Genomic DNA, 26,032 nt, shown 5'->3' on the forward strand with positions numbered 1-26,032 from the left:
CCTTACTCGCACCCTAACGTCCGTCACTACCGCATACTTACACATCCTTTCCCCATCTCAGTGTTCTCAGCGTTGGTGTCTTCCTCCGTCGGTCTTCTGCCTTGTCGATCTTCTGGCGTCGGTGAAGTCGTTTTCGCTCTTCTGACGTTTCGATGTAGTCAGGTAGATCCATATATATATATATATATATATATATATATATATATATATAAATATATACATACATACAGACACACATAATTACTAATTACAGTGAGAGAGATAGAGGGGGTGACATACTAAAACTACATATTTATATTGGAATTACTGTAGAGACTAGAATTTACAAGTAATAAATTACAGGTATAACTCTCAGATTTCATCCTGTGAAAATAGATTTCCTCTTATTTAAGCACAGTAAATCAGTGGATCTGCTAACTTGTTGATCTTAAATGACTTCATTACTTCCGATATCAACACTTGTACATTGAGCGTATATCATAATAGACAGTTTGTGAATACCTGCTTTAATCTTTCTTCCCTTCGGGCTGTAATGAACACATGGCTCTTCATTTGTGCCAAATGATATGCCATCTGTTCTCCAATTCCAGAACTTGCTCCAGTGACAATGACACGTTTACCATTCAGCATTTCTAAATTCAAAGAAATAAGAAAGGAATCAGAAATAAACAAGTCTGGTAAACATAAAATAAGAATAGAATGAATTTGTTGAGTATAAATGTGCATTAAACACCATGATTACACTTCAAAAATGGGAAAAAAACAAGCTTGTTAAACCACTTTTTGATGTTGGTCAGGTGTGTAACAGACATTTGTTAAGCACCCCAAGTGATGTTAAGATCAGCTCTTGTACTAACAATTAGGCACAGTATCAACTAGCAAAGAAGCGTGACAGAAGGTAAATAGCTTTGAAAGTTGTTAAAAACTTTGCTGTGCCACAATTATAAACAAAATATGCAACAGAATGAAGTATCTAACAGTTTTTAAAGCTCTTTATTCTTAGGCACTCTTGTTTGCCAGCATTGAGTGTGTTACCAGACTTTCAAAGTCTTTGAAAGCTGGTAAACCACTTCATGCTTCTACACTTTTTTTTTCTGTAACTGACAATACATGCAGTAGATAAAGACAAAAAGTGATGCAAGTAAGGAGGGAATTAACTTGTGTGTTCAGCGGAAAAGAACATACAGTCAGATTTTTGATGAACGTGTCTTGAGGGTATAAAAACAAATGCAAATTCATTTTAGTACTGAATATGAAAAGAAATCAGTAGGTGAAAACAGCGGGTCAAATCAAACGTGATGCAAGTGAGGAAACAGTTATGTGCCCAGTGGAAAAAGCACTTGCAGTCAGACTTTTGATGGAGGTGCCTTTTGAGTTGTGCTCTGAACGTGGGGAAGGAGGAGACTTCTTTAGATCAGGGGCAAGGGATTGCAATAGTTTGGGTGCAAGAATGAAGAAGTAATGGTCAGTACAGTGCAGTTTGATTTGGGGGTATGTGGAATTAATTGGAAGAGATTGTGAAGGAGGCAATGGAACCCCATCAAGCAGAATTAGAACAGACAGCTGTTCACGCTGGCAGTATGGAATATTCACTGAACTTTTTTCATATTTTCAGTTACACTCATTTGGAATTAAATCGTACATATTTTTCACTTATTGAGAAAGGATTTAAATATTTTCCCAATCAAAATTATTTCATCTATGCTGAACAGATGACAGAGTTAAGGTTATTTACCAGGAAGCATTACTTAGCATGTAATTTCAAACAAAATAATAGAGAACAGACTACCCCACTGGCTTTGAAACATAGGGAACAAAAGTGTTTTTAATCCACCTCTGAACCCTATTTTGCAGATTTTCAAAAAAAGTGTGTGAACAAGATCCTACGCAGCTATGTCATGAGTGGCCTCACAATAATAGGAGGTACATTCTTACAAAGGAGCTCACTTTATTACACACTTTAGTTAATGATAGAAGTATTCGAGTTATGAAGCCAGACCGGGGTGGGGTAGTTTTATACAATACAAATGACAACTCTGGGGCTATGTTAAATTTATTAAAAAGTGATGAAACATGTACCCAGGTATCTAGAAATTAAGTAGACATAGCCTACAGAAAGATATATATATATATATATATATATATATATATATATATATATATATATATATATGGCTTTAGAAATGTATTTACTGCAAGAAATGATTACTTATTCTGATTTTTTTTTTAATTAACTATCTTTATGTTCCAACTTTATTTGGAATTCCCAAGATGCATAAAGATGTGAAAAGCCCCCTTTTTAGGCCTATTGTCTCTGTAAAAGGCTCCAAGATGTATACTATGGCTGTGTGCATTGATTGACAACTCAAATCAGTTTTGGGGGTCTTTCACCACATGTTAAAAGACTCCTGGGATTTGTTAGAAAGGCTGAAAATGGGCCTGTGAAACAGTGATTTGTATTTTTTTGATGGTCGATGTGGTTGACCTATTTACGTGTATCCTGCAAGACACGTTAGATTTTTTTTCATGACTCCTTTATGGATTTCTTTTTGAGTAATTATAGGGTTAATACATTGGCATACATGATGGGCCAATTACTAGATAATAAATAGATGAAAGGGGTAGCTATGGGGCCATTTGTGCCCCAACCTTTGCTAATTTGGTCCTAGCATCATGGGAGGAAAAAAACATGTATATTTACTTTGGAATTTTATGTATTTTGTAAAATTTATCTCAGGTACTGGATGATATATTTATTTTGTGGTACGGCCCCTTATATGAAGTGGGAAAGTTTAGTGATTATATTAACAATTTAACATGCTTTTTTAAAAATGTACCTGTCACATTGACTAAAATACAATTACTTGAATGTTACTATTTCTAAAAGTAATCAGGTTTGTATCTAATATATACCATAAACCAACATTTAAAGAGACCAAGAGGCAACACCGGAAGGCAAAAACTACTGTAGTGGCGATAAAATGATAAACAGTCATAAACATATAAGATCCACAGTAGTTAACCACGGCACTCAATCTCTGGAACCACAGTTCAATAAAAATCACGGGCACAAACCAAAACAGTGGTTCAACGCTTCATAGATTCACACTTCAATAAAGTGAATGCTGTATGAAATCCCACTGACGCGGACTTCTGCAAGCAGTCCAAGTTTAATAAATGTTAGCGCTTTCACCTTACAGGCTTCATCAGACATCAAGTGAACAAATCTAACTCATCAACTTAAATAGTACATAAACCATGCCCATAGGTTAAAACACTTGTGACATCACGTAGAAAATCATTAAACTAATTACAAATATCCATGTTAAAAACCATCCATATAAAAACATATTATGAAAATACTATATATAAACATAAAATGCAATATATAAAAACACATATATAATATAAATATATATATAAAATACCTGCTAAAACACTAACCTCACAAAGCTTATGACTGAACATTCCTTATAGTATTAGTTCTTCTCTTATTAGCGGATAGTCTCCTACCCTTTAAAACGGGTTTAAGTGGTACCTTCTCGTTGAGCCCAGGAGAAATGTCAGCTCTGAACCTTATAATCCACTTTAACTCGCATTCCTCCATGTAATTACCAATGTCACCTCCCCGTGGATTGAACCTAATGAATTGCAAGACTGAAAAAACAAAGGTATGCGTGGAACCATTGGACCTATGATGTTTATCTAAAGCACTGGATTCAGATCCAATGCGTATGTGGTAAACATGCTCCCTTATATGTTTACGCAACCTCCTATTGGTCTTACCAACATAAAATGCCTTGCAAGAGGCACACTTGGCAAGATATACTAAATTTTCACTTTGACAATTGGTATTGGTGTGAAACGTGTATACCTCCCACGTAGTGGGGTGTATAAAGACATAACTCGTGTCAATAAAAATACACTGTCCACAGTGACCACAGGGTTCTGTATTGACACTAACATTATGCAAATTAATGTTAGTTCTATCAAGGGGATGGTGACACAACAACTGCTTCAAATTCTTTTTATTTTTAAATGAAAAACTAGGTTTGGGTCCAACTATCTCCGCTATTCGTTCATCCAAGAGAAGACTATCCCACCGTTTTCGAATGATGTTCCTAATCTCAGCTGTATCAGACGTAAAAAACATAGACATCATTAAAATCTGATTCTGCTGTCTTTGTGACTTAATGTCTACAGTCAAGTTATTATCAGAAAAATAAGGACTCACCCTCGTGGCTCTCAGTATATCAACCTCCGTCATAGCTCGATCTATCTCCTTATTATATTGATGGTGGATATGCCTATCTCTGATGTTGGTCAATTCCTTATGATAACCTTCCTCACTCGGATTCAGTCTCGAGGCTCTCATGCATTGACCCTTAATAACATTGTCAAACACAAAGCGAGGGTGCATACTTTTACGATGTAATAAAGTTTTCCTCTAACAGGTTTTTCTGTGTATTGCTGTGTTAAGTAACCCACTACCAAGTCTTTCAATCTGAACATCCAAGAATGAGATGCTGTGTCTAGAATAACTGACCATAAAGTCCAAAAAAGTAGTTAACGAATTAACAGATGAGACAAAATCCAATAGAGCGGACTCATCACTCTTCCAAATCAGGAAGAGGTCATCTACAAATCATCTATAAAAACCAACAGACTGTTTGAATGAGTCCATGGGAAATAACAATTCCTCCTACCAATCGGCCATTACTATGTTGGCGTAGCTATTGGCACAGGATATGCCCACAGCTACACCATCATTCTGGATATATGTCTCACCATTAAACATAAAAATATTGTTACATAGAACAACTTCTAAAAATAAGGCCAATAAATCAATGTGTCTGCTATCTATATTGGAATGCCTGGTCAAATATGAATGAATCTTAGCAGCTCCTACATCATTGGGTATCACAGTAAAAAGACTCTTGACGTCTAACGTGACCAATATGTAAGGTTCCTCTGCATTAACATCCTTAATATAACTATATAAGTCTAACAAAAACTGCTTAGTGTCCCTCAAGATCTTGACATTAGACTCAACAATGGGTCTCAAATAATATTCTAAGTATACAAAAAAGTAGACAGCACAAACACCCACCAGGGCAGAAACTAATAAAAGAATATTGACACCACAAAGTCCAGTAGGTCACCGACGAAGTTGACTCACAGCAGTACCACAAGCAGGTTTTGCAAAAGCAGCTTTAATGTCCAGGCAAAAACACAAAAGACTAAGCATTGAAGAGGCATCATCAGAGTCTTGGTTTACAAAGGAACACCATTGTATCCACTGTTATATATCCCCAGCACACTCCAATAGGATAAAGCAAACTTAAAATACAAACTACAACAATTCTTAATTTAAAAACTGTCCTTACATCACATTTCATAAAAATGTAAAAATAAATATAAATATTAAACCTCCATTTTATTCCACTCTTTTATCAATTTTCTAGTGCTAAAAACCACATGACATCACACATAATATTCTAATCATTAAAAACATTTTTAAAATCCATTTTAATTATCAAATAACCTAATGTATTATATTGTGTTGTTGTTTCTATACATAATAAATATAAAATGTATATAAATATAATTATAATATATATGTATATACACAATATGGTGGGTACAAATATAAATAACTTCATCATCTTGTCAATTGTGTAAAACAGACACTTATATCTTGTGAGATCTAAGCCTTAAAATTGGTTTAATGGAAATGTAATCGTTCAGCCCTGGGGCCTACAGGCATCTAACCTGATGTGCCACTCAGTTGCAACGGCACCCACCATGTTGTCAATGTCACCCCCATCACCTGAATCAATCACACGACCAATGATAAAAAATAAAAACTTTTTAAAAGTATTACACTTTGTAGTGTGTATATAAAGTGCATTGTGCAAGTCCCTATTCTTAATTGACCTAAGGTGTTCTAATGGTTTTACCCACATAATAGGAGTTGCAGGAGGAACAACATGCAAGATATACTATGTTTTTAGTGCAACAATTGCACTGTCCCGGACATTTGATGGAATAATTGTATCCATCTACACATACACATGAACCCTCATAAATAAACCTACACATCCTACAAAAACCACACTTCTTCATATTTGACCTATAATTTCTTGGTCCACTTTTTTCAAGGATGTCCTTCATATTCTCACCTCTACTGTAGACCACATTTGGACTTTTCCTAACACCAAAATTCCAAACTTCTTTCACTATCCTTACAATAGCTGGTGACATATCACTAAATTTCACCACCAAGCGTAAACTACTGGTCTGTTCTTCTTCACTATTCTCTTTTTAATCCACCTTTGAGAATTGGGATATACTTATCATTTCTCCTCCTATTTATTTCCCTTTTAACACTTAATAAAAGTTTTAAAGGGTACCCCCTGTCAATAAACATCCCAATTAGTTTAAACATTTCCTCTCTGTAAACATCATCATGACTAACTAATCTGGACGTCCTAACCATTTGGGCTTTGACTAATCCTTTCCGTTGATGGAAGGGGTGATTACTATTAAAATGTAAAGTAGTTCTCCTTTCTATAAATACTACTCCTAAAACCCCCATCATCCTTACAAATCAACAAGTCCAAATAGGTAATGCTCTCCTTCTTCCATGTAAAAGTGAATTTTTATTTTATTTTTGAATTAGAATTGTTGCAGTTTGTATTTTTAAGGGTGGGAGGGGTTTGCTTTATCCTATTGGAGTGTGCTGGGGGATATATAACAGTGGATACAATGGTGTTCCTTTGTAAACCAAGACTCTGATGATGCCTATGTGTTTGGCGAAAGCATTCTTCAATGCTTAGTCTTTTTGTGTTTTTGCCTGGACATTAAAGCTGCTTTTTTGCAAAACCTGCTTGTGGTACTGCTGTGAGTCAACGGTGACCTACTGGACTTTGTGGTGTCAATATTCTTTTATTAGTTTCTGCCCTGGTGGGTGTTTGTGCTGTCTACTTTTTTTTGTGTGCTGACGAACCACTGGTACAGGAGCTGGGACCAACATGCAGGTGATTTTAAAGGAATTAGCAGTGGTAGTGAACAAATTGATTCAAGCCTATGAGGTTGAATCAGGTAATGGAGTTGTTAGCAGTGGCGGAGTCAACAGGGGAGAGAGTTCAGCGGAACCGGTTAGTCCAACCGACTCGGAAGTACAATGTTTCACTTTGCACTCCCCGATAGGGAGTATTCCGTGTGCTCAACCACCTAGAGGAAGGACCTATGCGGGCGACTGGAAGGAGGGAACCTGCAAAGAGGGGTTAACGATGGTGGTGCTTTTAACCCTCCATTCAGATTTGTGGTAGGAACCGGATGGTGGATGTGAAACCATGCTTAAGGGAACAGATTGTGAACTATGAGGGGTTATGTAAAAAATACCGGGCCATCCAGTTGGACTCCAAGTTTTTATGTGACTCTAGGGGTTTAAAACAGGTTCGAAGTCTGGAAGCGACCGATGGGTGTGGAGGAAGGATCGGAGGCCTTCAAGGAACTTGTAAGCCTGTTCGATCGGACAGGTTTGGAAATGTTGGACATTATTTTGAAGAACAATGAACTTAAGCTAAGTGTTATTAAAAGTGAAATTAAACTGTTATATACAAGTATCACTACAGATTTAATGTTTGAGCAGTATAAAAACAATTTTGATAAGACAATTAAAAGCATTGAAATGTATGTGATTAAAAGTTCTGAGATTAAAGAAAAGAAGCTTAAGAAAGCACAGGGGGTATGGGTTTAATACTAGTGAGGAAAGTGAAACTATGGTTGAAGCAAACAATGTTACTTATGTGTATAATGATGCTAACAATGATGCTGAAAGTCCTGTTAGGTTTATTTTAGCAATGGAGGAGCAGCCTACACATATGAGGGAACACCAAGACAGTTACAGTGGGAGAAGCAACAGGAGAGGGAGGTATTAGTTGAGGTTGAGAGGTTGGAAAATGTTTTTAATTTTGAAGTGGAAACAATTGAAGTGGGTAGTTCTGTTGAAACAATGTCAAGTGGAATGGTTAGTAACCAACAAAGTAATGTGAACAATTATGCAAATTCTGTTAAAAACAAAATGTAATTGATGACAACAATGTTTATTTAGATACTTGTAATATGGAAGTGATAGACAATGTTGTAAAAAAACAAATGTGGTGTGGCCTACTTTGTGACACGGATGAGGAGTCTGAAAATTAAATACTGTGTTTGAAAATGGTGACAACCACGATTATGTCATTAAAGAAGGTAGCAACTTCAAAGAACAATTATTGCATTTACAACTATACTAGTTTGGATGTCAATGATGATTATTTTGATTTATTTTCAAAAGGTGAAATTTGTTCCAAAGTTTAGACCTGACACTGTGAAAACATTAGTGGAAATACAGATGCATTTGAAAATGTATTTTGCAGGAAAGGGAAGTGTGATACAAGCCAGGATGGCTGCATCGGTATATTACCCAATTAAAAGGAAAAGTGTTTTTATGCCACCAATCAATAAGGAAGTTTTAAGTTTTGAAAGGTTAGTGGAGGCTCAATGTTAGAACTTTTGCAAAATGAAAAAATCTGGTGTTTACAGATTCAGGAAGCCTCTGTTATAACGACCAATACAGACTATATTTCTGACATTTTAAATAGGGATGAAACTTATAAAATTGTTTAATGAGATTAACAGGGCCTATATGAAGATTGATGTGTTTCTGCAAGATGCACTTTGTCAAGGTTCAATAAATGAAAGTGAATACAACTTTTGTGGGTTAAGTTTCCAAAAACACCAAAATTATTTGGAATACCTAAAACTCACAAGGGGGTTGAACATTTGGAATATAGGCCCATTGTTAGTGCAAGGGGATCTAAAACAGAACCCATTGCTGCCTTTATTGACACTTCATTGAAAACTATGTCATTAAAGATTCATGGCACTGTTTGGAAAGGTTTAAAGAGTTAGGCTGTGTTGATGTTATCCCACAAGAACAAGGCCTTGAGTTATTTTCTGAAGCTATAGTGCAAAGTGGATTGTTTGGTGGGCAGAAAACTAATTTTTTAACAGACATGATGGAAATAGTGTTAAGAAACAATTTTCTGAATTTTGAAGGTGATCTTTTTCAGCAAGTGTCAGGGGCCAAGTGTGCCCCTTATTAAATGCAGTCTTATTGACATGGGGGAATATATTTTGGGTCCAAAACCATTCAGAGAATTTGATGTATAATAGGTTTTGGACGACATATTGATTCTTTGGAAGGGTGATCAAGATTCAAAAGAGTTTGTAGAATATCTGGGAAGAACTACTAACTTTTTGAACTTCACTTTTACATGGAAGAAGGAGAGCATTACCTATTTGGACTTGTTGATTTGTAAGGATGATGGGGTTTTAGGAGTAGTATTTATAGAGGAGAACTACTCTACATTTTAACAGTAATCACCCCTTCCATCAACGGAAAGGATTAGTCAAAGCCCAAATGGTTAGGACGTCCAGATTAGTTAGTCATGATGATGTTTACAGAGAGGAAATGTTTAAACTAATTGGGATGTTTATTGACAGTACCCTTTAAAACTTTTATTGAAATAAATAGGAGGAGAAATGATAAGTATATCCCAATTCTCAAAGGTGGATTAAAAATTAGGAAGCGGAGAATAGTGAAGAAGAACAGACCAGTAGTTTGGTGAAATTTAGTGATATGTCACCAGCTATTGTAAGGATAGTGAAAGAAGTTTGGAATTTGGAAAAGTCCAAATGTTGTCTACAGTAGGGGTGAGAATATGAAGGACATCCTTGAAGATGAATTATAGGTCAAATATGAAGAAGTGTGGTTTTGTAGGATGTGTAGGTTCATTTATGAGGGTTCAAAAACATAGTATATCTTGCATGTTGTTCTTCCTGTAACTGCTATTATGTGGGTAAAACCATTAGGAGGGAACATCTTAGGTCAATTAAGAATAGGGACTTGCACAATGCACTTTATATACACACTACAAAGTGTAATACTTTTTTTTATTTTTCATCATTGGTGATTGATTCAGGTGATGGGGGTGACATAGACAACATGGTAGGTGCCCTTGAAACTGAGTGGCAGATCAGGTTAGATGCCTGTCCCAGGGCTGATTACATTTCCATTAAACCAATTTTAAGGCTTAGATCTCACAAGATATAAGTGTCTGTTTTACACAATTGACAAGATGATGAAGTTATTTATATTTGTACCCACCATATTGTGTATATACATATATATTACATTTATATACATTTTTATATTTATTATGTATAGAAATAACAACAAAATATAATATATTAGGTTATTAGAAAATTAAAATGGATTTTAAAAATGTTTTTAATGATTAGAATATTATGTGTGATGTCATGTGGTTTTAGTACTAGAAAATTGATAAAGAGTGGAATAAAATGGAGGTTTAATATTTATATTTATTTTACATTTTATGAAATGTGATGTAAGGACAGTTTTAAATTAATGCAGTTTGTAGGTTTGCTTTATCCTATTGGAGTGTGCTGGGGGATATATAACAGTGGATACAATGGTGTTCCTTTGTAAACCAAGACTCTGATGATGCCTATGTGTTTGGCGAAAGCATTCTTCAATGCTTAGTCTTTTGTGTTTTGCCTGGACATTAAAGCTGCTTTTTGCCAAACCTGCTTGTGGTACTGCTGTGAGTCAACTTCGTCGGTGACCTACTGGACTTTGTGGTGTCAATATTCTTTTAATATTCTAAGTATAATGAGAAAGGCTCTGTTACCCAACCTCGTCCTATGACAATAGGTCACATGGGAGGATTGGTTAAAGATTTATGAATCTTCGGTAGTCCCTGTATTATTTGTATTAATGGATTACTAACTCTCAAAAATTTAAACAACTCAATGTCTGCATCATGACTTTTCAACAGATCATCGAGCATGTCAAAAACACGAAAAACTTTCATAGATACTTCAGTCGTATCGATCTGTGTATAGCAGTTATCTTCCTGTAACATAGTCTTCATATTAAGTATATAAGTAGAGCTGTCCATTAAAACGATGGGGCCAACCTTATCAGCTGGCCTAACAACTATTGAGGTATCATTAATCAAATTATTCAGAGCCTTCCTTTGTAGAAAATTAAGATTATTACATTTACCACGTGTTCTGATTCCATTGTTCAAGTTATGGATGTCATTTTCTACTAACTTAGAAAAAGTATCCACTAAGGGGTGCAAAACAGGGACATAAATACTTGGTGATTTAAACATCCGAGCACCCTTAAAATCGGTATCATTACCAAAATCCAGCTTCAGTTGGATGTTACGTGCAAAAAGCTGTGCAAAAAGTGACCCTGTGGTCACTGTGGACAGTGTATTTTTATTGACACGAGTTGTGTCTTTATACACCCCACTATGGGGGAGGTATACACCTTTCACACCAATACCAATTGTCAAAGTGAAAATTTAGTAAATCTTGACAAGTGTACCTCTTGGAAGGCATTTTACATTGGTAAGACCAATAGGAGGTTGCGTGAACGTATAAGGGAGCATGTTTACCACATATGCGTTGGATCTGAATCCAGTGCTTTAGCTAAACATCATAGGTCCAATGGTTCCAGGCATACCTTTGTTTTTTCAGTCTTGCAATTCATTAGGTTCAATCCATGGGGAGGTGACATTGGTAATTACACGGAGGAATGTAAGTTAAAGTGGATTATAAGGTTCAGAGCTGACATTTCTCCTGGGCTCAACGAGAAGGTACCACTTAAACCCGTTTTAAAGGGTAGGAGACTATCCGCTAATAGGAGAAGAACTAATACTGTAAGGAATGTTCAGTCATAAGCTTTATGAGGTTAGTGTTTTAGCAGGTATTTTATATATATATTTATATTATATATGTGTTTTTATATATTGCATTTTTATGTTTATATATTGTATTTTCATAATTTGTTTTTATATGGACGTTTTTTAACATGGATATTTGTAATTAGTTTAATGATTTTCTACGTGATGTCACAAGTGTTTTAACCTATGGGCATGGTTTATGTACTATTTAAGTTGATGAGTTAGATTTGTTCACTTGATGTCTGATGAAGCCTGTAAGGTGAAAGCGCTAACATTTATTGCACTTGGACTGCTTGCAGAAGTCCGCGTCAGTGGGATTTCATACAGCATTCACTTTATTGAAGTGTGAGTCTACGAAGTGTTGAACCACTGTTTTGGTTTGTGCCCGTGATTTTTATTGAACTGTAGTTCCAGAGATTGAGTGCCGTGGTTAACTACTGTGGATCTTATATGTTTATGACTGTTTATCATTTTATCACCACTACAGTAGTTTTTGCCTCTTGGTCTCTTTATTTGTTATTATCTTGTTTTCGCACCGCTGGGAGGACATGGCAGGCACGGCAGATACTATCGATGATACTGAACTACCATACAATGTAGAAGAGACTGAGACTGAGAACTGGAAGTGGTTTCGGTTTCACAATTATGTTTCCAGCAAGGACAATGCGTTGATGTCGTTTGAGCCTAATTTAGACTGTGTCAATGGTAAAACAGGAACGAGTGACTTAATGGGTTTGTCCGAAGATCTAAATAAACTGGAGCTTGACTTTTTGAAACTTAAGTGGATGCAATTGCAACGCCAGCACTTCGAGGTATGTCTTCATAAGAGAATTGTGCCTAGGGGTTTGCGCATCCTTAAGATGCCTACGTCAGGGAATTTGTATCCCGAGCTGTTGTTTAAATGGCAAGAGCTCAATTTGGATTTGAGCTTCAGTTATATGCGGTTGTTAAATGAGTTTTTTAGTCTAGAAGAGGACCATTTGAGAGAATGTGTTGTTAAACAAAAGGAACATATTTTACTGAAGTATCCTACCAGTAGAACTGAACTTGAGATGGATAGACTGCTTGATAACATTTCTGTGTATGAGAAGAAGTTGGTCGAACAGAAGAAAAGTAAAATTTCTAGAGATGCCAAAGACTTTGGTCTAGGCAATGTCTTCACTTGGCCTAGAGGGAACAGTGACACCATAGTGACTGATAACAAGATGGTTCCCCATAATGTTAAACTTTCTGCCAATGTTTCCAATAATGCTTTGAATAATGGGGCGGATGTTAATACAGAAGGGACTATCTTAGGTGATAATAATTTTGAAAATAATGTGATTGGCAATGTTGGCTTTGTTATTCAACCTTCTTCCACTCCGCAAGGTAATGGGATGATCAGTACTTGTTTTGAATGATGAAGGAACTGTTTTAAGAACTGATTCATTGACTGTTGTATCACCTGTATCCAATGTTAATAATCACATGGAACACGTAGTCAGGAAGAAAGTTCCTACTCAACCCAGCCCTGTGGTTGTTTCTATGGGTCAGCATAATCACAATACACATGTTCCTTTCCTGATAGAACAGTCACATATGAGCAGGAGACCAAGATCTTTCAGCAGAGGGAGGCAGAAATGCAAGGGGTCGGGGGGAGACCACTCAGGCCCCACTCTAAAGAAGATGTGGGAGCGAGTAGAGAATCGTTAATAGTTAATTTGTCTAGCAGGATCTTAAGTGATTTTGAAATACAAGTCCTGAATAAGGGACTTACTTTTATACCCACAGTGGCGAGCTGTTTAACAGAATCAATATTGGATGTTAAGCTTTTTGCACGTAACATCCAACTGAAGCTGGATTTGGTAATGATACTGATTTTAGGGGTTCTCGGATGTTTAAATCACCAAGTATTTACGTCCCTGTTTTGCACCCCTTAATGGATACTTTTTCTAAGTTAGTAGAAAATGACATACATAACTTGAACAATGGAATCAGAACACGTGGTAAATGTATTAATCTTACTTTTCTACAAGGGAAGGCTCTGAATAATTTGATTACTGATACCTCGATAGTTGTTAGGCCAGCTGATAAGGGTGGCCCCATTGTTTTAATGGACAGCTCTACTTATATACTTAATATGAAGACTATGTTATGGGAAGATAGCTACTATACACAGATCAGTACGACTGAAGTATCTATGAAAGTTTTTCGTGTTTTTGACATGCTCGATGATCTGTTGAAAAGTCATGATGTAGACATTGAGTTGTTAAATTTTTGAGAGGTAGTAATCCATTAATACCAATAATACAGGGACTACCGAAGGTTCATAAATCTTTAACCAATCCTCCCATGCGACCTATTGTTGCAGGACGAGGTTGGGTAACAGAGCCTTTCTCATTATACTTAGAATATTATTTGAGACCCATTGTTGAGTCTAATGTCAAGATCTTGAGGGACACTAAGCAGTTTTTGTTAGACTTATATAGTTATATTAAGTATGTTAATGCAGAGGAACCTTACACATTGGTCACGTTAGACGTCAAGAGTCTTTTTACTGTGATACCCAGTGACGTAGGAGTTGCTAAGATTCATTCATATTTGACCAGGCATTCCAATATGGATAGCAGACACATTGATTTATTGGCTTTATTTTTAGAAGTTGTTCTATGTAACAATGTTTTTATGTTTAATGGTGAGACATATATCCAGAATGAAGGCGTAGCTATGGGCACATCCTGTGTCAATAGCTACGCCAACATAGTAATGGCCAATTGGGAGGAGGAATTGTTATTTCCCATGGACTCATTCAAACAGTCTGTTGGTTTTTATAGACAATTTGTAGATGACCTCTTCCTGATTTGGAAGAGTGATGAGTCCACTCTGTTGGATTTTGTCTCATCTGTTAATTCGTTAACTACTTTTTTGGACTTTACGGTCAGTTATTCTAGACACAGCATCTCATTCTTGGATGTCCAGATTGAATGACTTGGTAGTGGGTTACTTAACACAGCAATACACAGAAAAACCTGTCATAGGAATAGTTTGTTACATCGTAAAAGTATGCGCCCTCGCTTTGTGTTTGACAATGTTATTAAGGGTCAATGCATGAGAGCCTCGAGATTGAATCCGAGTGAGGAGGGTTATCATAAGGAATTGACCAATATCAGAGATAGGCTTATCCACCGTGAATATAATAAGAAGGAGATAGATCAAGCTATGACGGCGGTTGATATACTGAGAGCCACGAGGGCGAGTCCTTATTTTTCTGATAATAACTTGACTGTAGACATTATGTCACAAAGACAGCAGAATCAGATTTTAAGGATATCTATGTTTTTTATGTCTGATACAGCTGAGATTAGGAACATCATAGAAAAACGGTGGGATAGTCTTCTCTTGGATGAACGAATAGCGGAGATAGTTGGACCCAAACCTAGTTTTTCGTTTAAAAATAAAAATAATTTGAAGCAGTTGTTGTGTCACCGTCCCCTTGATAGAACTAACATTAATTTGCATAATGTTAGTGTCAATACAGAACCCTGTGGTCACTGTGGACAGTGTATTATTATTGACACGAGTTGTGTCTTTATACACCCCACTATGGGGGAGGTATACACCTTTCACACCAATACCAATTGTCAAAGTGAAAATTTAGTATATCTTGCCAAGTGTGCCTCTTGCAAGGCATTTTATGTTGGTAAGACCAATAGGAGGTTGCGTAAACATATAAGGGAGCATGTTTATCACATACGCATTGGATCTGAATCCAGTGCTTTAGATAAACATCATAGGTCCAATGGTTCCACGCATACCTTTGTTTTTTCAGTCTTGCAATTCATTAGGTTCAATCCACGGGGAGGTGACATTGGTAATTACACGGAGGAATGTGAGTTAAACTGGATTATAAGGTTCAGAGCTGACATTTCTCCTGGGCTCAATGAGAAGGTACCACTTAAACCCGTTTTAAAGGGTAAGAGACTATCCGCTAATAAGAGAAGAACTAATACTATAAGGAATGTTCAGTCATAAGCTTTGTGAGGTTAGTGTTTTAGCAGGTATTTTATATAGATATTTATATTATATATGTGTTTTTATATATTGCATTTTTATGTTTATATATTGTATTTTCATAATTTGTTTTTATATGGATGGTTTTTAACATGGATATTTGTAATTAGTTTAATAATTTTCTATGTGATGTCACAAGTGTTTTAACCTATGGGCATGGTTTGTGTACTATTTAAGTTGATGAGTTAGATTTGTTCACTTGATGTCTGATGAAGCCTGTAAGATGAAAGTGCTAACATTTATTAAACTTGGACTGCTTGCAGAAGTCCCCGTCAGTGGGATTTCATACAGCATTCACTTTATTGAAGTGTGAATCTACGAAGCGTTGAACCACTGTTTTGGTTTGTGCCCGTGATTTTTATTGAACTGTGGTTCCAGAGATTGAGTGCCGTGGTTGACTACTGTGGATCTTATATGTTTATGACTGTTTATCATAAACCAAGATTTACTAACACTTATTTACATTTTAGGAGCCTACTTCTACTCAAACAAAAGAGGAGTTTTGTGAAAAGGCAACTAATTAGGTTGTCCAAGATGGTTTCAGTTGATGAGAACTTTGAGACTGAAAAAAAAAAAAAACAGAAAACATATTTTTGTCTAGGGGTACCCAAAAGGGATGGTGAAAGAAATAAGTTATGAAGTATCATCTTTAAGACATATTAAATACCAACCACTTTTGAGGACTAATCTTAACAAAGCAACTGATGATGGAGAGAGATGTAAAAACATTTTGAGAGGGCATTTGTCTTACCTTACAATAATTATGCAATGAGTGTTGTGAACATACTTACAACAAAACTGGAATATTTGAGAAGTTATGATGAAATATACAAATGATAGGTAAGGACCTCCAATATGTATTTAGAACAGGACAGGCTATTAAGAGAAAGCTGGAAATAAAAAAAAAAACGACTACTACTCCTACAGTTTTAAGATACAGTGGGACTAGAAAATGTGGTGCTAGTCAACAGTGTTCTAACAGTTTGGAAAATGAGACCATAGTGTTAGACAATGAATTTAAATCAGTTCTTTATTCTAAGTTAGGAAACTGCATGACCAGTGGAGTAGTTTATATTGTGGCATGTGCCACCTGTCAGAGTTTCTATATTGGTAAGACAGAATGGGCACTAAAAACAAGGATTTATGAACATAATTACAGTGCAAATAAATGTGATAAGAAAAATACATTATTTAAACACTCCCTGGTTTGTATTAATTTTAGACAATTTCAGTTTGCTATTTTGGAACATGTACCCAAAGCCCCTAGGGTGGTATGTGGGAGACAAGGCGTGAATACATAAAACTGCTTTGGCAGTTGAGACTTAATGCCCACATGACCCCAGGGTTAAATGACACTATATCCATAGCTTCAATGCTGCATTTAAGAGCAGCCAAATTATAAGGATATGGGCTGTGGTCACTGAATGAGGGTAGAAGAACAAATATAATAGAGATGATGGGAGGGTTTTTAAAGATTAGTAGATCCAGCAGTGAGTGGTTGTTGGTTTGGACATTTGGAGTAGAGTCATCTGCTAAATGCATAAAGTTGATATTGACTAGGAATTCAACAGTGTAATTTCTCAGGGGCCCTATATAGTTTAAGTTAAAAATACCTATAATAGTTGTGAGCAGCTGGAGGTGATAGCAAGAATAAGGGATTTAAATTCTAGGGCACTCTAGGGCTGAGGGAGAGACGCCATGAGAGATATGAGTTGACACAGTAGTTTGGAGTGAGACACTGTATTGAAAATTTTTGCTAAGTCGAGGAAGATTAATGGTACAATATAATTGTCATTTCCGTGTTTGTAAATGGTGTTAAGAAAAGACAGAAGAGTAGTGTATATGTTGTAGGAGGGTCAAAACTCCTGGTGGTAGAGGTAGAAGAGGTTATTTTTTAAAAGTCAGGTTAGCAGTTGGCAGTGGATGCATTTCCAAGGATTGTAGACAAAGGAGAGAATATGTTAATAGGTCTGAAGTTAGAGAATTTAGTAGAGGGACCACCGTTCTGCAGTGCCAGGATGCAGAATTGTTTCCATGAGGTAGGAAACATGGATAGCTCCCTATTGAAAAGTTGGCACACTCAAAATGCCAAGTGCTGATAAGCCAAACAAACAAAAAAAAACCCCTGAAAACATAGGAGAAGAGAAAACTCAAAAACTACTCTTCTCCTTTAAACGTCTTTTTGCAAGGGAGGGGGCAAGTCCCACTGCACCCCACTCCTCTCAAATGTATATATACCAACTCTAAGATCACCATACTTCAGTGAAATGGGAATATTCTAAGAAATGACATCCCGGACGTAGTATGTGCAAGTCCTTTCTTTCAGCCAGACTCCATGTTTCAGGACTTGGTGATTTTAAATGGTTATCACCATTGACTGATCTATTTGTAAGGACACAGAAAGAGTAGGCAATGGTGTCAACAGCTAGTCTGACGTATTCTGGAGGGAAGTTGTTGGAGTTAGGTTGGTTGGTTATAGTTATATGAGATACTGGCTTTATCATTGTGATGGAGAAATGCTCGAGAATAAAGGAGTTAGAGTTGTTGGTAGGTGGAAATTTGGTTGGGAGACAGAACTGGAGTTGTGTTTAGCAGGTGTTGTGGCATTGTTGGAAGGGCTATTAAAATACAAGCTACATTAAAGTAATCTTCCCTGGGTTGGTGGTTGGGCTGGTTGGGTTTCCCAGGTTTCAGAAGCTGAGTGATGGTTGATTAGAACTTTTTGGGAAGCCCTGATGATTAGTAAAGTATACTTTCTTTAGGTGACTTGTCTTTTGTTATATTTTGTAGGTGATAGGATTAGTAGTTTGCAAAAGTTTTGTTGGATCACCAGGAAGTCTATGTTTTACCTCTGCGTCTCATTAGCTGTATGGTTGTGAGTGTTAGCAATGGGGTGGGACTAGATTTTACACTTTTTTTTTCCTGAGTGGGGCTTGTTGGTTTATAATGTTTAGAAAGGTGTCATTGATCTATATGCTTCTCCATTATGCTGACATCATTGTCAGGGTGGGTGGACAGTGTTTCAAGTATTACAAAGTATCCAGGTAAGGTAAAGCTAAGGTAAGGCTATGAATGGTTAAATAGTTACAAAGGCAGCAGTAACTACAGGACAAGAAGTGGTCTGCTACTTCCAGTTCAGCTAAGAGCAAGTCAGAGCAGCCCTGAGCAAATGTGTCCCAACTAAACCATCTTGCAACAGCATGGGCTCATGCGAGCAAACTGGTTACTAGGAAAATGAAGATAATTTGACAAGTTACTCTGCTCACCTACAGTTCCTCAACAGAAACCTTAGCATCACTGCACACAGTGCAGTTCAAAATAAGGTTGCACATTAAATTGTAATCCAGAAAATAACAAACACCAACTGGATTTCAATTTATAGGAGAGCCAACATTGCTCAGACATTGGCACACTCTATATTTTCTCTTTAGATAACTACTAGACCTTTTTCCAAGACAGCCCCAACATTTGGCTAACAAGGGACCCCAGACTGGAATAAAAAATATAGTAAAACAGACTAAATATGACCAACAGATGTTTTATTAACAAAACAACAGTAAAGTGAAATGAAATGTAATTCCCTGGTGCTGTAAAGACAGAAAAAACATCAAATCTGAATCTCATACCTCTCAACTGTCCAGATTTTTGGCTCATATTTTTTGGTCTGTTCCTCATAAGATCTGTGTTTTTTTGGAAAATCCCTGGGATGATTTGAGAATTAAAGTCAATAAATAAGGACATACATTTGAGTTTCAGACTTTAAATCATTTAGAAAATGTATGTTAAAACAAATCCTGTTATTCTAGCAACTTTATTTGTCCCCCATTTTGTAGGGCTTTGTCCAGATTTATTGCACTAAGAGGTTGAGTGGTATGAATCTGGTGACGTTAGTGTCAGTTAGGTAAAAGCAAGTGAACAGAGGTTCAGCTCACAGCATTCCAGCCGAAAGGCAGCAAAGGCATGCAAGGTCATGGAATAAATGGCAAGACATAAAACAACAAAGATAAATGGATTTCAACCTATAGTTGGACCAGCAGTGCTCAGAAACTCATAATCAACAGCAATTAACCTTCTCTCATAAAATAACTACTACACTTATTTTCTAAGATGCCCCCCCCCCCCCCCACCATTAAAAGTCAATTGCCAGATCAGTGATCGGTGTAAAAATGCAGGGAGATGCAGCAAATATGAAAAACATTTGTTTTCGATAGCAAAACAGCAGCAAAATTCAATAACCTGTATTTCACTGGCATTCTAGGGATTCAGAAAATAGTCAGATTTGGTGAAGTTTTTAATATGAATCAGGTAAAAGCAAGTGCAGTGGTGCAGCTCAGAGCAGGCCAGCCAAAACAACAGAAATGGCATGCAAAAACCCACAATAAATAACAGGCCAAAAAAAATGCAACAAAGACCAGTTGTATTTCAGCTTAGTCAACAGTGGTCAGACACTCAGAAATGCAACAATTGTCCATTGTTCTCAATATACATACATTTTTTTCCAAGATGGCCCCTAAACTTGGCTGACATGCTGTTCCCAGAATAGCAGTAAAATGCTTACAATGAGTTGTTTTGAAGAGTACATCTCAGAGTTATGTGTGTACAGTAGGCATTCCCTATCAGCCACTATAAGTGCAATAAGTTGTATTTTCCTAGTCTCGTAGGGACTGAGAAAATTGTCATACACAGGGAAGTTTGTCTGAACTAATTAAAAGCAAGTGTACAGTGGAGCAGCTCAAAGTGGTTTAGTCAAACGGACATCAGTGGTATGCATGGTTACTCAATAAGTAGCAAACCAAAACAACAATACTGTGCAACCAGATTTCAACTTTTAATTGAGCAGTCAGTGTGCAGACACTTTTCCCAATGTCGTCTGAACACTTGGCCAGCAAGCTGTTCCCAGATTAGTAAAAAAATGCAGTAAATTGGGTTAAATATCACAAGCAGTTGTTTTCAATAACAAAACTATAGTAAAGTGCAATAAACTGCATTTGCCTGATGTTGCAGTCTACACCCATACACAAACATATATCTATCTATCTATATATATATATATATATATATATATATATATATATATATATATATATATATATATATATATAGTTTCATAGTTTCATAGTTTAGTACTAGGCTATCTGCCCTGGGGCATTTGTAAGCCTAACCATAGTGATGTGGCTTTCGCCACCCCATGAAATGGTACAAAAATGCACAGAATAGATTTAGAATACTGTGCCTCTGTGTAGTAGTGACACAGTGAAGGTCCCCTTATATAATAGAATTAGTTTACTGTGCCCCTGTCTAGTAGTGACACAGATGTGACCCCTGGGGTAAACTTACGATCTCCCATCCACTCATCAAGATTTCTCTTGAAGAGAGTCAGTGAGGGGCTCTGCCTAACATGAACTGGGATCTTGTTCCAGAGCATGGGAAGCCTCTGGGTTATGAATTTATCCCTCCAACATGTCCTATTCATACTTGTGCCGAGGTTTAAGTCTTTAGCTCTCGTGGTTCTGATGGATTTGGATTTTTTGAGGTGGAGCATGTCCATCAGTTCCTGATTGGACATGGCCTTGTAAGTCAGGCAGAGATCACCTCTGAGCAGGCGGTATGCTACTGAATAGAGCTGGAGTTTCTTTAGTCTGGCAGAATAAGATATATGTTGGAGACCCTTGATCCTCTTGGTGAGGTACTTTTGTGGTCTCTCCAGCTGTTGCAAATGCCGGGTGAGGTACATACCAAATGGGGCATTGTACTCAATCATGGGTCTGATGAGGTAGGAGTATAAGGGTACAATGACATCCTTGGATCTGGATGTGAATCCCTTCATGATAAGGTGTGCAAGGTAGAATGTCTTTCTAACCACTTTGGCAATGTGGGTGTCAAATGAGAGGTCGCTGTCGACTTGGGTCCCTAGGTCTCTGATTACTTTTTCCATACTCAGTGGGTTGCTGTCTATGTGATAATTTGTGGGTACTTTGTTTTTCCCAAAGGGGATGACTATACATTTTTTGGCATTTAGTTTAAGGCCATGACTCTGGCACCAGTTGTCCATTTCTGTGAGGCCTTTTTGTAGGATGTATGTGTCCGCTGGTGTGTCGACTATGGCACCTACTTTGCAGTCATCTGTGAACTTTGTCAGCCACAACCCTCCCATGTTTGCTTTAACATCTGATAAATAAATGCCGAACAAGAGGGGTCCCAGGACAGATCCCTGTGGGACACCACTTGTGACTGGCTTTGAGTCTGACATTGCTCCAGCGATTTTAACTTTATGGGTTCTGTCCTTTAGCCAGTTTGCAACCCATCTAGTGACATAAGGGTTTACATTTAAGCTGTTGAGCTTATCTATGATGCCTGAGTGGGGTATTGTGTCGAAGGCCTTAGCCAAGTCCAGGTAGGCTGTATGGACTGCTTTGCCCTAATCAATGGCTCTAGTGACTGTTTCGAAAGTCAACCAGGTTCAAAAGGCAGGATCTGCCCTTTACAAAGCCAAACTGGGTGGGGTCAAGTGTCTGCAGGTCCCCAATGTCTCTGTTTATGAGTTCCATAATGATTCTTTCCATAGCTTTGCAGACCAGGCTGGTTAAGCTTATGGGGTGGTAGTTCCCAGGGTCTGTAGAGGTTTATCCTTTGTGGAGTGGGACCACTGTTGCTGTACGCCAGTGTTCAGGTACATATCCTGTAGTAAGGCTAAGGTTAAATAGCATTTTTATGTGCGGGTTTAGCTCCTCTTGGAGTTCACGTAGCACGCAACCCGGGATACCATCAGGTCCCATTGATGCTGTGTTTTTAGCTTTGCCTAGGGCGGCTCTCACCTGGACATCCGAGATGACAGGGAGATTACATTCAGCTGGGATAAGTATTTTTTCTTTTGGGGGTGAGGGAGGGGAGAAATTTGCACTGAACCTGTCAGCCAGAATGTTGGCAATATCTGTGGGTTCAGTGTATTTTTTGTTGTTGTGAACTAACTCTGAGCATATCTGAGGGTTTCCGCCCAGGTTTCTAACATAGCTGAAGAAGGCTTTGTGGTTATCTTTAGTGTCCTTAGCGATTTTTCTCTCAAAGTTGGCCTTGGATGTTTTTATGAGAGAACGTAGTTTTCTGCTAGTGTTGATCAGAGATGTCTTCCCTTTATGGGATTTTGCTCTGTCATGCATTAGCTTTCTTTTGTTATACAATTTGTTAATGGCTGAGGTCCACCAGACAGGACGCTTGCCTTTGGTGGAGAGGGACTTGGATTTATTTGGGATTGCATGATCCATGCATTCTTGGAGATGTCCATAGAAAGCATTTGTGAAGGATTCAGCATTGTGGGATGTGGTATCCACTGGCACAGTGGGCTTAAAGGATACCATCTCAGTCTTAAGAAGAGTGAAGTCTGCTTTTGAGAAGTTTTTCACTATGGTCTTTTGTGCTGGGGGAGGTGGGATATGTATATCCAGGGTGATTAGTTTGTGGTCAGATCTCACTATTGAGGGGTATACCTCCGGTGTGGAGCATTTTGTCCCCATGTTTGTGATGATCAGGTCTAGTATATTATCTCCCCTAGTGGGAGAGGTGACTAGTTGTTCCAGTGCATTTGAATTTATGAATTCCAGGAACCTTTGGGCTAGGGTGTTAGGGCTAGAATAATGTACCCAATCTATGTTAGGGTAGTTGAAGTCTCCCAGTATGATGGTATTTTGTGATACATTCATATCCTCCAATGTCTTCAGGAAGGCTGAATGGGGTTCCTGAGATTGGGAGGGTGATCTGTAACATGCTACCAGTTGTATAGCAGTTTTGCCTATGGTTAGTTGCACCTGTATGGTCTCCGATGCTTCCTGTGTTGCTACTAACCTGGAGGTGTGGGTGTCCTTGATGAATATGGACACTCCCCCTCCCTTTGTGGTTCAGCCCGGGTTTTGGGGCCGAAAAGCATGATACGAGGTATAGCCTGGTAGTGCTGGGGTGCTCTCAGGAGCCTTGAACCAGGTTTCAGTTACTGCACAGACGTCGATGTCCTCCATACTGAGGAGTGCATCGAGTGCCTGCATCTTGAGATTTAGACTTCTGGCATTGAGCAGCATTACCCTTAGTTTTTTTCCATTTTTGTTTTCTAAGGAGGTGGGTTTGTCTTTTGAGCCTTGCCTAAAAAAGGCACTATGGGGGTGGCAAGGGCCTTAGCCAATATCTGGAAGCCCAGTGGTGACAGGTGCATGCCGTCCCTTGCAAAGCAGCATGGCTTGTCCAACATGTCATCCCAGGTAGACAGACATTGGATCCCCTTAGAATGACAAACAGTACTTGAGCTAATTATTAAAGCTGATCATCTTGTCTTTGTATTGTGGCATCATTCTTGGTGAGGGCAAGATGCTGCTCATGGTCAGGGTCATACCAGTCTGGGCTACATAATCAGAGAGCTCCACTATGTCTCTTTTCATGTAGTCCATGGAGGTACGTCTCAGGTCATTCACGCCAGCATGGACAATGACGGAGTCATATTTGTACTTGCTTTGGTGTGACCTGTGTGCGTGTGTTATGTGGCAGATCCTAGCTCCCGATAGGCAGCTCACAGTCACCCTCTCCTTGTTCAGCCTGGTAATCGGGACATCAGTGTGTCTGACTATAGAGTCACCTATTACTAGTGTATCAGGCATGGTGTTTGGCCTTAAGGGCTGTGATTGATTGACACACTGATTTATTGAAGTATGTGTTGCATGTGTTTTGTTTTGAGGTGGTGGATTTTTGGATGCCTGCTTTGGGAGCCTCTGTTGTTTTGGTAAGTTTTTTATTAGAGTCTCCGAATATGTCTTTGTGTTTTTATGTGTTTGGTTTGCAGTTGTGGTAGGTCTATGTGGGACTGGGCTTGTTGTGTGTGTGGTTACCATCTCCTCCTGTCTGGTCATGCCAGCCCTGAGTTGAGAGAGTTCAGCCTCCAGTTTGGCTATATAGTTGCATCTCTCACATGTATTTGTGTTTGTTGGGAGGAGGAGAGGGTTGTCTGTGTACATGAGACAATTGTAGCATTGTCTCAAGATACCCAGATTAACCAGCTGAACTGGAGAGGACACCAGTAATCTACCACTTGACATGCTAGAACAGTATAAGGGAGTGCTGTGCCTTTAAGGGAAGTGGATATTCACAGGGGTGGTAGGTGGATGTAGTGTTTACTTAGTATGAGAGTGCTTACTTAGTAGAGAAGTTTTGAGAACAAGTGCTAGGCTTATAATATAGCGAGTAGTCTGATTATACTAAGAATAGAGCTTCCTTAAGGGAAAATTTGAAGAGCAGACTTGGCAGAGCCAGAAGAAGTTCAACCTAGTTTAACTGGCACTGCGCTATGCGCACAACCACGCAAAGCCATGCAAACGCGGATTTTAACCAGGGAACTTCAAAAGAGCTAGAAATGGTCCAAAACAACCAATTACTACAGCTCTTGTGCTGAGGTCACTTCCTACAGGGACAGGTAGGCTGCTCAAGGCTCCCCACTCCCACTGGTGAGCAAAGAAACTTCCTTCTATCCAAGTAAGGTAATGGACAACACAGGAACTACACCACAGCCCAGAATACAGCAGAGCCTGTAAACTGGTCTAAACTAGTCAAGGAGAGGTGGGAAAACAAGGATTATTTTTTTGTTTTTTTGGTTTTAGATAGAAACACACAGAAAATGCAGAAACAGTAATAAATCAGTTACACAGGCTAGCACACTTTAGTGGGCAGCCTCAACAGTTAAATTAAACAAACAAACAAACAAACTTTCGATCAAATTCAACTAAAATGTAACTTTAAGTGCAGATATTAAATAATGCAGCAAACAGCTAAAAAACAGTTTAAGCTTGTTTAGGGTAAGCTAGAGAAGGTATTTCAAGTAAAAAAACAGCAAAGATACTTAAATCCAGAAAGTAGTCGCTTTTCTGAGTTCTCTGTAGCTAGGACCACTCTGCAGGACCACGAGGAGCTTGTCTGAGTAGTATAGCCAGAAAAAAAACACCCAGAGGCAGATTTTAAACAGGGAACTTCAAAAGAGCTAGAAATAGTCCAAAACAACCAATTACTACAGCTCTTGTGCTGAGGTCACTTCCTATAGGGACAGGTAGGCTGCTCAAGGCTCCCCACTCCCACTGGTGAGCAAAGAAACTTCCTTCTATCCAAGTAATGTAATGGACAACACA

The 26,032-nt window shown here is 38.0% G+C and overlaps 1 protein-coding gene across 2 annotated transcripts in view; it reads right to left on the reverse strand.

Annotated features, from left to right (window-relative positions):
• HSD11B1 (hydroxysteroid 11-beta dehydrogenase 1) overlaps positions 1–26,032 on the reverse strand; it is a 247,887-nt gene that overhangs the window by 206,583 nt on the left and 15,272 nt on the right. For both annotated transcript variants that reach the window (XM_044077131.1, XM_044077130.1), the window contains exon 2: positions 502–632. In XM_044077131.1, the coding sequence (XP_043933066.1) occupies positions 502–632 (131 nt within the window). The remainder of the gene's footprint in view (positions 1–501; positions 633–26,032) is intronic.

Source organism: Protopterus annectens, chromosome 7.part0, assembly GCF_019279795.1.
Source record: "Protopterus annectens isolate FY-2018-M chromosome 7.part0, PAN1.0, whole genome shotgun sequence".
NCBI lineage: Eukaryota > Metazoa > Chordata > Ceratodontiformes > Protopteridae > Protopterus > Protopterus annectens.